Genomic DNA, 13,357 nt, shown 5'->3' with positions numbered 1-13,357 from the left:
GTCACCTTGGCCTACTTGCAATTCTGGCAAAAACACTGTTTTTTCATCCATCTGTCAGTTTTGAGATTTTGGTGTTTTTTCAGACTAGTGGATAGAAAACATCCAAAATACACTTTGAAGACCCTCTCACGTTTGACTAATATGTCCTCAAAAAAAGAAGAAAAGAAAAGAAAGAAAAAGAATGTTGAACCTGGCTTTATTCAATGTTCAGATTTTTGTTCTAGAAATGTATGCAAATTAGTGCATATTTAATTGGATTTTGCATTTGCATATTTAAACATTTCCGAAAACTTGTGGCGAATGGTTTCATGTTTGCAAACATTACAGGGTGCGTGCGTATTCCAGAGGCAGAAAGCCAGATTGGTGAGCTGGTCCGCTACTGCAACAACCTATTGAAGCTTTCCTTATTGTTTGTATTGTTTGTATATAACTGCTGACTCAATAAAACGTGGTTTTAGTTGGATCTGTTTGTCTGTCTTTAATTTTGCAGTGTTACTGTGATATATGTATGAATTATCATGTTAGGCTAGTAATGTAATAGCCAATGTTATTAATAACATTAATGTTAATACCCAGCACTAGCTATGTTGGTACAATTAACCACGCAACAACTCCTTGTTGGCATTTTGACTTACAGACAGACACCACCACTATGCGTCTTTTTTCTGCCTCCCGGTTGCGTGCGCAAGCAGTGATGACGTTGCCGAGAACTCCATACAAAAAATATTGGGGAAGTAGTGATATCTTTTTTTCTTTTTCTTTTTTTTTTACCCTAATCACCTGGAGTGTCTTGCCTTAAATTGGTTATATTGTGCAAACATAAAAAAGCCTAATAATACATTTCATAGGATAACAATTTTAATTTAAATAAATTATTTTTTATGTGATTTTTGCCGTTTCTTTTTCTATCCCATGGCCGTTGAATATTTCTGTCAAAAAAAAAAATATATATATACACATTATATTTTTTATGTCAATAGATTAACATTTAATTCACGACGCCGCCCCTTTCCGACGTATGGTGCTTGCGTGTCATGTGACCGCAGTCGGTGGAAGCAGCATGGCGTGCGTGAGCGCGGAGCTCCTCCAAAAACTCTACTTTATTTGCACTTAGTTCATCTTTATATTCAATCCATCAAAGGCGACGTGCACGTATTGAAAGCTGGAATAACACTCGCAGCATGGATGAAGGGAATAAACTCCAGTTCCCGTCCCTGCCCGCCGCCAAAGAAGAGCAGCTGGTATGTTATGAACATTAGCGCAGTGCTAACAACTGCTGGATCACAGTCACTCTTTAATATGTCTGTTTTAAAGCATTACCTGTCTGACTAGTATGTGTCAATGCATGAATAAATACAGAGGTCTTTGCTGACATTTTAATGGATAATATAGCTCTTTAACTAACTCTTTGCGGTGAGCGGTTAGCATGTACATCTAGTGGCAGTGTACAAGAATAACAACAACTCAGAAATCAAAGTCATCTATACTGCAACATATCTCATTACAAATGACGACCTGGGTAGTATTTATTATGATACGCTGAATAATGTGTGAATAATCCGATAATTTAAATGTATTACCCTTTATTTATACATTTAGACACTACCAATCAAATTATTTGTCACTTACCTCCATTACGAGATTAATATTGAGTATAGTCAACAACAACAAACATTAACCAATTTAATTGGCAATGTACTTTTTAAAAACTTTTATCTTAATGAAACGTACATTTTTTTTATGTCTTCTGTGGAAGCATATTCTATACAAACACAAAGACTTGGCCAATGCATTGCAAGTTTGATCCCAATTGTATGCATACTTCAAGTGCCTTCCCTTCTTCCATGCTTTATTTATGTCTAACTTGAGCAATAAACCTGACAGAAACTGATTAAGTGAGAAAGTGTAAACATTGTTTAAAAATGTCTGTCAACCCGATTATTGGTAGTTAGAAAAGTTTTATTCCTGTATTGGGCTGCAGTTTTTGGTGTGGTGTTTATAGTGATACCTTTTTTTTTTTTTTTATTACTGTAAGAATGCTTGTAAAAACTGATAATCTGATTTTGCAATCCCATTTCTGCAGGATTGGGCGTATCCAATGAGAAGAGAGATGCAGGTGATCATGAAAATAGACTTTGCACATGATTGTATATCATTATGTATTGTTATGGCTTTTGTACAGTACAGATCCAGGATATTATTTTGTTAGTACAAACATCCAGTACTTTTGCATTTTATATTTGGCGACACAGCCTAAAGTATGTTTCATATCTCATTCTCATCAAATGATCACTTTTGCTACTTTTACTAAAACTAAATCTGATGTAATGATTTAGGAAATCCTCCCAGGCTTGTTTCTTGGGCCCTATTCAGCTGCTATGAAGAGTAAGGTACTATAGAGATGATCAATTCTCATGCATCATGATGAAAATAATCTGTGCCTGGTTTCTTGTAATAATTCATCCTCTCTTTCAGCTCTCAATGCTGGAGAAGCAGGGCATTACTCACGTCGTGTGTGTCAGACAAGACATTGAGGCCAACTTTATAAAGCCAAACTTTCCCCATAAATTTAGGTATTTCGGTTTCTGGTAGTCCTTTGTTCTATGCACATATGCGAGTTGTACTCCATATAAAGGTCCACTATTTCTAACAGCTGGTTTACTTTAATTCTTTGTTTATAGGTACCTTGTTTTAGATATAGCAGATAACCCTGTGGAAAATATAATTCGATATTTCCCAATGGTAAGCTGATCTTTCTTTATATATTTTGTTATAAATGCTTTTTATTTGGTGTGTGATACTTTTGTCTAATTATGATTACCTGATTTTCTCTCTGTAGACTAAAGAATTTATTGATGGATGTTTAGAGACGGGGGGTAATGAATGTTTTTCCATATTAATCTTGTGTAGTAATGGCAGCATTTATATGAGTACAAACTTTATACTAAATATACATTCTATACTAGATTTTCTCATCCATCTTGCACATTTTTTGTGTTGCAGGAAAGGTACTTGTTCATGGAAATGCAGGGATATCAAGAAGGTGCATGATCTTTTTTTTTTATTTATGGTTATAAAAATGATTTCTTTTGACTCTCTTTTTGGATTTTTAAAAGAATCACTTTTGGGGATGTGGTTTGATTTTACTTAATACATCTAATATTTTATCTACATTATTATAAAATATGTTGTTTTTTTTTCAGCGCTGCCTTAGTTATTGCCTACCTTATGGAGACATTTGGTGTAAAATACAGGTAATAGAATTTTTTTGAGAAACGCATTTCCACAAATATTAATACATGATAATACAAGTTTGACTTGAAGCCAATTGTGGAAGCACCGATTTGAAAATTTTGACCAATACCGATCATTTTGGCCAATACGATACTTCTTTATTTTTGAAAGCCGATAACTGATATATAAATCTAAATCCAAATTTTATATATTTTTTTCTGATTACAAAAACAAAAGTCTCACCATTAAGTCCATATCCCAAGCACACAATTATAATGATGCTCTCATTATCATTTTATGTAGCCTATATGACAGACTTGCCCTGCACATGTTGCAATTAATTGTATTTTCCTTTTTGAAGTGATTTCAATCATATTTCAAGCAATTCAAAACCATCATGGTGAACAGTGCACATCTGAAGTGTCTCAGCTGAAGGAAATAATCCATTATTTATCGGCTTTAATATATCGTCCAAATTTTCTTATCGGGCCGATAACATTAAAAATGAGAATTTATCGTCCGATACTGATATGGTGGCCAATATATCGTGCATCCCAAATTGTCATATATTATATCTTTACAGGGATGCCTTTAGTCATGTACAGGAGAGACGGTTTTGTATTAATCCCAATGTTGGCTTTGTTCATCAGCTACAGGTATGATTTTAAAGTAATCTCAGCATTAATAATTCATTCAACATTAAGTGCTATAGCTGCTTTATATGCATACATGCATAATAAATGGATGTTCTTTCTGTTTTCATCAAGGAATATGAAGCAATATATCTTGCGAAGCTAACCATCAAGATGATGTCACCCATTCAGTTGGGCAGGTCTTTCTCCATCCAAGCTGGGATGCCAGGTAAGAGAACAAGGAGCAAGATGGAACGGTGTAGGACATGCTGAATGAAAATGTAAATTCTCTCTCTGACAGTAGTTGGCGCTTATGGATCAGCAATAATATAGCGGTTTCCAGAATACTTAAAGGGATAGTTCACCCAAAAATGAAAATTAGCCCATGATTTACTCACCCTGAAGCCATCCTAGGTGTAAATGACATTCTTCTTTCAGACGAATACAATCGGAGTTGTATTAAAAAATGTCGTAGCTCTTCCAAGCGTTATAATGGGAGTCAATGGGTATGTTTTTTTGGAAGTCCATCAAAGCGCATCCATCCGTGATAAAAGTGCTCAAAACTGCTCTGGGGGTTAATAAAAGGCCTTCTGAAGTGAAGCGATGCGTTTGTGTAAGAAAAATATTAATATTTAAAACTATCGACTAAAATAACTAGCTTCCGGCAGACGGCCGTACGCAAGTTGACTTGCGCTTAAAGAGTAACCCTTGAACTTGACGCACAAAGTAATGACGAACACGATCTCTGTTTGTTTGAACCGCGAGAGGCGTCAAAGCTTACGCTACTCCTACATCATACATGCGTCACGGGATACTCTTTTGGCGTAAGTCGACTTGCGTACGGCCGTCTGCCGGAATCTAGTTTAGTCGATAAAGTTTTAAATATGGATATTTTTCTTACACGAACGCAAATTTTATTTTATTTTTAACCAGAAGAATTGCAATTTTATTTTTTCCCCAAATCATGCAGCCCTAATCTGTTTGAAACATTTGTTTACTTTATTCATTTAGTGTATTCTTCAAAAGTAGGCTACTGTTATGTTTACGGTCCTTTTTGTATATTATAAAAATAGTAACATAACCTTGTAAAGGCTGAAATAATTAAATAATAATACATTATATATTATAGTATTGTGTGTATATATTATATATATATGTGTGGATAGATCTTTTTGTTTTATTATTACTTTTAGACAAAATATATAAAAAAAAATGTTTTGCATGTTTTGTCATATATTTGATACATCAGGCTTTTATGGCCTGGATATAGTGAAAATATAGAGTGGGCAAACAGTTAAATTTTATCCACTGGCCAAAACGGAGCAAAAATAGCGATTTGGTGCACTTATTTAAATGGACAAAAATGAACATTTATGAGATCTTTATAACAGTATAGCAGACTACTTGCAAAAAATGCATATAAATATCATTTGTCACTCTACATCTAATATGCCTTAGTAAGATTATATTTAAACGCTTAGTTTTATGCATTTTGCATAATTTTGCACTTTATAATTTTTATTGTGAGGGGCAAAACATAATGCAATAGGCCTACAATGATGATTGAGAGATCAACAAATAAACGTTACTCAAAGGCCCGTTGTATCACATTTGATACATAATATTTACAAAATTGATCTAAAGGGAGAGCAGTGTCCCCAGACCCCCTCTAGAGGGCCTGACAACCATGCCCCCATAAATTTACAAAATCCTGTGGGAAACACTGCAATACAATTTTTTTTATTATTATTTGGTGTTACATTTTAAATGAAATGTTGAAATTTTATTTTTATTTTATAAGTTATTATCAGTGTTCTCCTTTTAGAAATTACAGAGCCCAATGGTTCTTGAGGTCAGAAAAGCAATAAACATGTTGAGACTGGTGTGTTTTTACTGAAAAACTACACAAGAAGTGCTGCAAATTTTGCACCGCAAAAATCAGGAAAAAGTCCCACGAAATCCTGGAGGGATTGATCCATTATCAGCTGATGTTTTTTGATGTTTTTTTATATATATATATATCAAAATGACATGATTTTCACCTGTGATTTGGAGCCAAAATTACAGGGGGGGAGAAAATGACTTTAGAAAGATGGCAGCATCATTATTTTATTTTTATGGAGAGATTGGTAGGTCTATTAGTTAAATCTGTTTACTTTAGCAATCTTTGTTGCATTATATGCCAACAGTGAAAGTTCAAAAATAGGAAAAAGCACTTCTAGTGTTTTTTTGCCCCAAGTTTGCATGCCTGTAACTCAAGTATTAAAATATATATCTTAATATCCTTTTAGATTCTGGTTCTTAATAAACATTTATTTTGGTATCTGTGGCTCCATGAGTAAATTGGTCAATTTCACACATTTTCAGTGGTCAAAAACCAAATGTGGGTCACTTTGCATACAGTTGATATTTTTTCTTTTAAAGAGGAATATCTGAACAACAAATAATGTTGAAACTAGAAATGTATCTTGCTTTTTTCTTTTTTCTACCCTGTGGTGTAAATCAAGCTTTCAATGTTGTTTATACATATGTATATGTGGTGTTTTTTTAATATGCTTTAAGACAAACCATGTGCAAATTCATGAGTCAACACCATTGAGTATTTTCTCCTTAAAACTGCATTGAATCAAAGACAGTCTCAAAAACCCGGTTTGAAATCGCTGGTGTTTCTGACGTCACAAACTACCTTGTAACCAATCACGTCAACGGGTGGATCTCTGAGCTGGTGTGAGTGGATGCAGGGCTAATTAGCATATTCATAGAACCGCATATACTAAATGAGGCAAGGGGGTAGAGTAACATTCAAACTATTTTAAATCATGACAGTTTTTTTTTCAAGGAAAAAACGTTTAAATGTGTCATTTTGGTGATCAAGGATGAGTTTTAAGGGATAAAATGATTGACTACATGGGGACTTTAACACAATTGCATAGAATATACCTAGAATATTGAGTTTTTTCTCATTGTCTCGTAAATATTGTTTTTTTAAAGTTTGCATGCATGTAAATCTTTAAAAGTATTAAAGAGATCTCAATTTCCTTCTAGATTCTAATTCTTAATAAACTTTTCTTTTGGTCTCTTCATATTTAAGGTCCTATAGGGTTCAACCACATAGATATCAGGATCCCAATGTGACTTCATGTTCAAATAGTTGAATTTTACCCATTTTCAACAGTCAAAAACCAAATGTGGCTAACTTTTTAAATAGCGGATACTTATTGTGTTTAAAGAGGAAAGTCTGAAGAACAAATGATACTGAAACAAGAAATGCATCTTATTTCACTCTAAGTAAAGAGTGCCAAAAAATATTTTCTGAAGTTTACATGTCTGTAATTTAAAAAGTGTTAAAGATATCTTAATATCATTTTAGATTCACATCCCTTTGAAACTTTTCTTGGAATCTTAATTTTTAAGGCCCTATATGGTTCAATCTCATAGATATTAGGATCGCTGCATATTTGAACTCTTGGTAGCTTCAGGAGCTGTTTAAATATACAAATAATTTCTTTCAAATATCCCTAAAACTGATTCAAATATAGATTCCTATAAATTAGGGCTGTCAAATGATTAATCACGATTAATCACATCCAAAATAAGTTTTTTTTTTACATAATATATGTGGGTGCACTGTGTATAATTATTTTGTATATATATAAATACACGCACATGCATGTATATTTAAGAAAAAAATATTGTTTATATATAAAATATTTATATATAAATCTATATACAGTATATACATGAAAATATTTCTTAAATATATACAAGCATGTGTGTGTATTTATATAAAATAATTATACACAGTGCACCCACATATATTATGTAAAAAAAAAAAACTTTTATTTTGGATGTGATTAATCATGATTAATCATTTGACAGCCCTACTATAAATACATGTTTGAGAGCAAGTTAATGTGCCTTAACCATTTTAAGTGGATTTTTGGAACTCAGAGAGGTGTGTTATATGCAATTGTTTTGATAGAGGGGAACAAGACACATTTCTAGTTTCAACACTATTTATTCTTCAGACATTCCCCTTTAAATGCAACAAGTATCAGCTGTATGCAAAGTGAACTACATTTGGTTTTTGACCATTGAAACTGTGTAAAATACAACAAATTCAACATGGAGCCACATTGAGATCCCCATATCTTTGGGATTGAACCATACGATTTTAAAAGAAAAGAATCTAAAATCATATTGAGATATCTTTAATACTTTTTATGAGTGACAGGCACGCAAACCTTAGAAGAAGAATATTTATGGAACTCAGACAGGTATGTTCTATACAATTGAGATCAAAGCAACATTATTTGTTGTTCAGATATTTCTCTTTAACAGAAAAAATATAAACTGTTTGCAAAGTGACCCACATTCAGTTTTTGACCACTGAAATGTGTACAGTTGACCAAGCTGTAAACTAATAGACCTACCAATCTCTGTGTTAAAATAAAATAATGTTGCTGCCATCTTTCTAAAAATATTAACAAAATAAAAAAATTGAGCCTGTTGATTTGATATTGAATGACCCAATTATATTCCACAGCTCTATTAATTTGTACATATTAGTAATATATGAAACTACATTATTCCTAAATGCACTTGTTGACTGCGCCTAATATCTTTTTTTTCCCCCACAGGAAGCCTAAAGCGAACACTAGAAGAGGATGAAGATTTTGGGAGTATGCAAGTTACAGCAGCACAAAATGGATAGGCTTTACTTAAAAAAGTGCTTTACCACAGTGGACTTTTCTTTTTACATTTTTATTGGGATTAAAAATGTAAATATTTGTACAGAGGTTGGGAGGGAGAGACTGCTCCTCGTGACCCTTGGAGCTGGGGATGGTTTGATATTTTTTTCTTTTTCCTTTTTGAGCTGTATGCACTGAAATTTTTTGCAGTTTTATAGTATTTAAAGCATTTTGCATTTGCAGCGGGACAGTATTGCAATAATGCACTTTTGATACTTGAATTACTGTTATGTTTATGGACAGATTTGGGTTGGGGTGAGGGGGTATCAAAGGAATGCGACTCACTGCCATAGAAATGAAATGGTAGGATGAATCAGTCGTTATGTAAGGAATAAGGAAGGACGTTTTGCCATAGAATTAACATCCCACTGCTCAATAAAAGATGGCTACTTACACCATGTGTTTTCAATGTTATCATTCCCTGGTGGAAAGATATGTGACTGCTTAAGATACAAATGTTGGGTGTGGATGATAAGTTTTGAATGATAATACAACATGAACTTCATATTTTATTGTTTCTAACCCTTCACCCACTTGTCAATCAATGGTTTTACATCAATTATAAAATGTAACGGTTATAAAAAGAAGTATAACATCACTGCCACATATTTAGTTGTTGACTGACAGATGACAAAGTATTTAGATGCCCTTTATTTGTCAGCTTTTAATGCAAGTACAAAAATAAAGGCATTTAGCGTACAAAGATGTGCTTTCATTACATCAGGATATATTTCAAAATAATTTATTTTCCTTCAACTAGGTTTGACACAACTAATGATTCAGCATCACGAATGGCTAAGACGAGCCAAAACTGAGAAAATACATGAGCATAATAAATAAATGTAAACCATTTTTTTTTATATTAATGAACTCTATGTTTTAAGATGAGTACCTGCAATAGAAATTGAAATAAGATAAAATAGATGCAATACCAGACTTGCTCTTGCATGAAAATTGATTTGAGTTTTGGTATTTTTTTTAAGCATAAAGCACAAACCACAGCGTAAAAGTTTTGTAAATTGTTTGAAACAGTTGCTGTAATTAAAAATGCTTTCCCTCCAACAAAAAAACATGTATAGAAATCTTTACATTAGAAAATATTCAAGTTCATAAGCCCTTCTCCTTTAAAACAACACAGTGTAAACCACATATTCCATATATGATCAGATCTGATTTCTATAGCTTTCTCTGCAAGTGCTTGTTGTTGAACTTTCACGAATATGCTCATTGTTCTGTCTTGTAGTGAATTCAAAATGCTTCTTTCACATAATTTTGTTATTGTTACTTGTCACCAAATGGTCAAGTTTATTGTTTTTCCTTTTTTTTTTGCTGGCTAAAAGTGAAAACTTGGAGGTAGTCTGATCCAAGATTCTCAGAGAATAGAACAGATCAAGAGTTCTAAAGCAAACATTCTGTGACGTTCAAGATTCTTTTGGATTCAGTCAAAGAACCGGCACTGCATGTAAGCCTCATCTGAAGAGGAGTAGCCAAACTTTTTATAAAATTCCACATTTTTCGGCGCACACTCCAGTGTTACTTTGTAGCACTGCAGTTTTTTGCTGAGGAGAGTCAATGTTGATACCAACCTACAAATAAAATACAATATTCAAACATTCACTTTTGATACAGATGCGTTGAAAGACAATACGGTACAATTCCTTAATCATGCAAAATGATTTTGAAAAGTGTTTTTAAAACCCAAACTCACAGTTTTCCCAGCTGTTTTCCTCTGCACACATCACTCACAACCACTTCTTCCACACGCCCCCTCTGCCAGGACAAAAAACTAAATTATATTACGTGTTTAATGAATATATGCAGTATGAAAATACAGATTTAAAATGTATTGAAGTACCTTTGCACAAGCGTGGATGAATTTGTGTTCTATGATAAGTGTTGCTGTGGCAACAATTTGTCCAAGATTCGTGTCTTCCACCACTATGACATAATAGTCTCCAGATTTCTTCATGTGTTCAAATTTTGCTGAAATGTTTTTTAAAAAGTGAGTCTTTTTAATAGTTAATTTAAAAAAACAAACAAAAAAACATATAGACCTTATGTAACCCCGCCCGCTTTTCAGGACTGCGCTCGTTGTGTTCTGTCTTCCGGTTTGTATTCCCACAGTATGAAGGTAAGATCTTATGGATTTATGAATGAACCGCTCGTTTCAAAATCTTCCCGGTCTACCGACATTTGTTATGACATCCGCTTCAAACAAGAGCTACAATGCTCATGATAACTTTAGTTAACTCTTTAATAAGTAAATTCACTTCACCAGCTAATTACTCTTTGACAGCGATGCCATAGAAATATACAGAGCTATTGCAAAAACGGAAGTTCAAACACAAAATTCTAAAGATGGCTGAGCGCTTGTTTCTCTGGCGCATAAGGTCTATATGAAGAACTGTGAGATGTTTTGAGTTAGGAACTTGCAGAACCTTTGAACTGTTCTTCTGTGACATCCCCAGCCACCGTGAGCTGTGATAAGACCTTGTAGAAGCCTAAAAAAGGCATAAAGACAAACATATGTTCATCATGATTGTTTGTACTAAAGTACTAAACATGAGTGGGCAGATTGCTGAATGGTAACCAGTACCTCTGTCTAGGTCAGCAGTACAGAGAGGACGGAGGACCAGACCTTCTCCAGGCTGAGACGGAGAAATGGGAGGCGAGAAGGAGACGGTGTTGCCGCTCCAGTCCAGCTCTTGGAGTAGAGAAGGATCAAACAGGGGCATCTCGTCCAGCAACATTCCAGACGGCCTATAATAAAATAAAACTTTAGACAAATTTATCACGGATCAGGACTCCCTGTCAATAAATGTGTTACTGGTAACATTTTATTTGGACTTTGATCATCCAAACATTTACAATTCAAAGTCAAACTTGTGTACAGCTGCAGGTGCCTGTGTATGAAATCATCAGACCTTCTGTAATGAAATACAAGACACGCTGGACTATTAGAGTTAACTAAAACCATAAATACATTTTTGTTACTTTTTAAATAACGTTCACTAAAATAGTCATTTAAATAAATCAATATCATAGTCAATAAAATGATTTTTTTCAGCTAGTTGCCAAAGGAAACAATTCTCATTTAGTTGAACTTGAACTAAAATAATTCAAATGAAACTCTAAATAAATATAACCAAAACGCTATTTTATTAAACACTTTCAAATTAAAACGGAAAATATAAAAATAAACACTCATTAAAATCATTAATCAAAACTATGATAGTATCTCAATGATAATAAGATACCTTATCTTGATCTTGCTTTTAGAAGTGTGTTGTGTAAAGTATTTGAGTAAATATAATTAGTTACTGTACTTAAAGGCTTAGTTCACCTAAAAATGAAAATTCTGTCATCATTTAGTCACCCTGAAGTTGTTCCAAATCTGTGTGACTTTCTTTCTTCTGCTGGACACAAAAGAAGATATTTTGAAGAATGTTGGTAATCAAACAATTAACGGTAGCCATTGACTTACATAGTATGGACAACAACAAAAAAATACTATGGAAGTCAATGGAGTCCATTAACTGTCTGGTTACTGGCATTCTTCAAAAGATCTTCTTTTGTGTTCAACAGAAGGTTTTTAGGTGAAATATCCCTTTAAAAAATCCAGACCAGGTGAGTAAATGATGGCATAGTGAACTATCCCTTTAACTGAAACTTGAGAGTCTGTAAGGCTGTTGTGTCAACCTTGATTTATTACAATGTTCAGTTTTATTTCGATTTTAGAAAATAAACATGTGATTGCTCTCCTCACAAATCATCAGTTTCTTGTTTTTCACTGGCATGTCTCTAGGTGTTCTGTGTTAATCATCTTTAAGCCTACATTTATTACGAGTACAATACTTAAGTTCTATTAAAATCAAATACTCTAACCCCGGGTTTACAGACAAGTCTTAAACATAATCCCAGACTAAAATGGATGTTTGAGCTGTTTTAACTGAAAGCAAATTTAACTGATATCTTAAATTATGTCAGTACCATTGTTTTGTCTCAAGATGCACACGAGTAATGTTACTTTTTTTTCTAAGGCACGTTTATAAAAGCTATTTAAATGTCCTAATTAAACTAAGGTCTAATCCTGGCTTAATCTAAGCCATGAAACCAGGCCAATAAGACTTTTTTTGGAATTGGTCACATGTAATTTACTGGTGTCATTTTGTCTGTAAGGGATCTGGACTTTTACTCAAGTAACGTTATAGTTTTCAGGTTTGCACCTGTTACGAACCAAAAATTCAAAGTATGACATCTTGTGCAACATCCTTAAGTCTGTAGTCAAGTTGTTTTCTCTTCATTTTCAAGAAAAGACAATATTTCAAGTAACGTTAATGAAAAAGAAGAAGAAAAAAAATCTCAAAGCAGTTTATGGCAGACCCTAATAAATGAAACATTTAAATGACAAAGGTCACAATTCAGTGTAGAATAGAAAGTACATAATATCACGTCCAGGAAGTGATCAGATTAATTTCATATGCCTTTCATTTTTAAAAAACCTACTGTTCTCTGGGGACGAAATCATAACGTTACTACATTCCCAATCTGTATCCCAAAATACCATCCATGTTCAATTAAATGATAAAAGAGCTCGCGATAATATTGCTTTAGATTCGTGTATCTGAGATCGATTTGTCATTTACTTACGGAGACATTCGGATATTGACAGCTTTTGCTTTTCTAAAATGTTTGAATGAATCCTGGCACCTTGATTCCAGTTACAGAAATCCTCAATGT

General features: G+C 33.5%; 2 protein-coding genes across 2 annotated transcripts; one reads left to right on the top strand and one right to left on the bottom strand.

The window, feature by feature from the left end:
* The first annotated feature begins 1,013 nt into the window (after window positions 1-1,013).
* Window positions 1,014-9,012, top strand: styx (serine/threonine/tyrosine interacting protein). Its single transcript, XM_056267180.1, has 11 exons — window positions 1,014-1,241; window positions 2,084-2,116; window positions 2,337-2,390; window positions 2,476-2,573; window positions 2,682-2,742; window positions 2,840-2,876; window positions 3,004-3,043; window positions 3,204-3,254; window positions 3,818-3,890; window positions 4,002-4,095; window positions 8,507-9,012. Exons 1-11 carry the CDS (start codon window positions 1,182-1,184, stop codon window positions 8,578-8,580), a joined length of 675 nt encoding a protein of 224 aa, XP_056123155.1. The 5' UTR covers window positions 1,014-1,181; the 3' UTR covers window positions 8,581-9,012.
* Window positions 9,013-9,830: 818 nt separating this feature from the next.
* Window positions 9,831-13,357, bottom strand: gnpnat1 (glucosamine-phosphate N-acetyltransferase 1). The gene is made up of 6 exons (XM_056267179.1): window positions 13,268-13,357; window positions 11,214-11,377; window positions 11,056-11,118; window positions 10,473-10,600; window positions 10,326-10,387; window positions 9,831-10,203 (listed from the first exon to the last, which is right to left on the bottom strand). The coding sequence occupies exons 1-6, from the start codon at window positions 13,273-13,275 to the stop codon at window positions 10,056-10,058; spliced, it is 573 nt and encodes a 190-aa protein (XP_056123154.1). The 5' UTR covers window positions 13,276-13,357; the 3' UTR covers window positions 9,831-10,055.

Source organism: Rhinichthys klamathensis, unplaced genomic scaffold (assembly GCF_029890125.1).
Source record: "Rhinichthys klamathensis goyatoka isolate OS25496 unplaced genomic scaffold, OSU_Roscu_1.1 h1tg000256l_1, whole genome shotgun sequence".
Classification (NCBI taxonomy): domain Eukaryota; kingdom Metazoa; phylum Chordata; class Actinopteri; order Cypriniformes; family Leuciscidae; genus Rhinichthys; species Rhinichthys klamathensis.
Note: the sequence above shows the minus strand (reverse complement) of the source record. Positions and strands in the feature narration are given on the sequence as shown.

Bases quoted from the DNA above. Each gene is read 5' to 3' on its own strand.
- styx (XM_056267180.1), top strand. From the start codon at position 1,182: ATGGATGAAGGGAATAAACTCCAGTTCCCGTCCCTGCCCGCCGCCAAA. The intron at 2,877-3,003 runs GTAATGAATGTT...TTTGTGTTGCAG, and splicing joins TGGATGTTTAGAGACGGGGG to GAAAGGTACTTGTTCATGGA. The intron at 3,255-3,817 runs GTAATAGAATTT...ATATCTTTACAG, and splicing joins ACATTTGGTGTAAAATACAG to GGATGCCTTTAGTCATGTAC.
- gnpnat1 (XM_056267179.1), bottom strand. The intron at 11,119-11,213 runs GTACTGGTTACC...TGCCTTTTTTAG, and splicing joins TACTGCTGACCTAGACAGAG to GCTTCTACAAGGTCTTATCA. The intron at 10,388-10,472 runs GTACTTCAATAC...TTGTCCTGGCAG, and splicing joins TCATCCACGCTTGTGCAAAG to AGGGGGCGTGTGGAAGAAGT.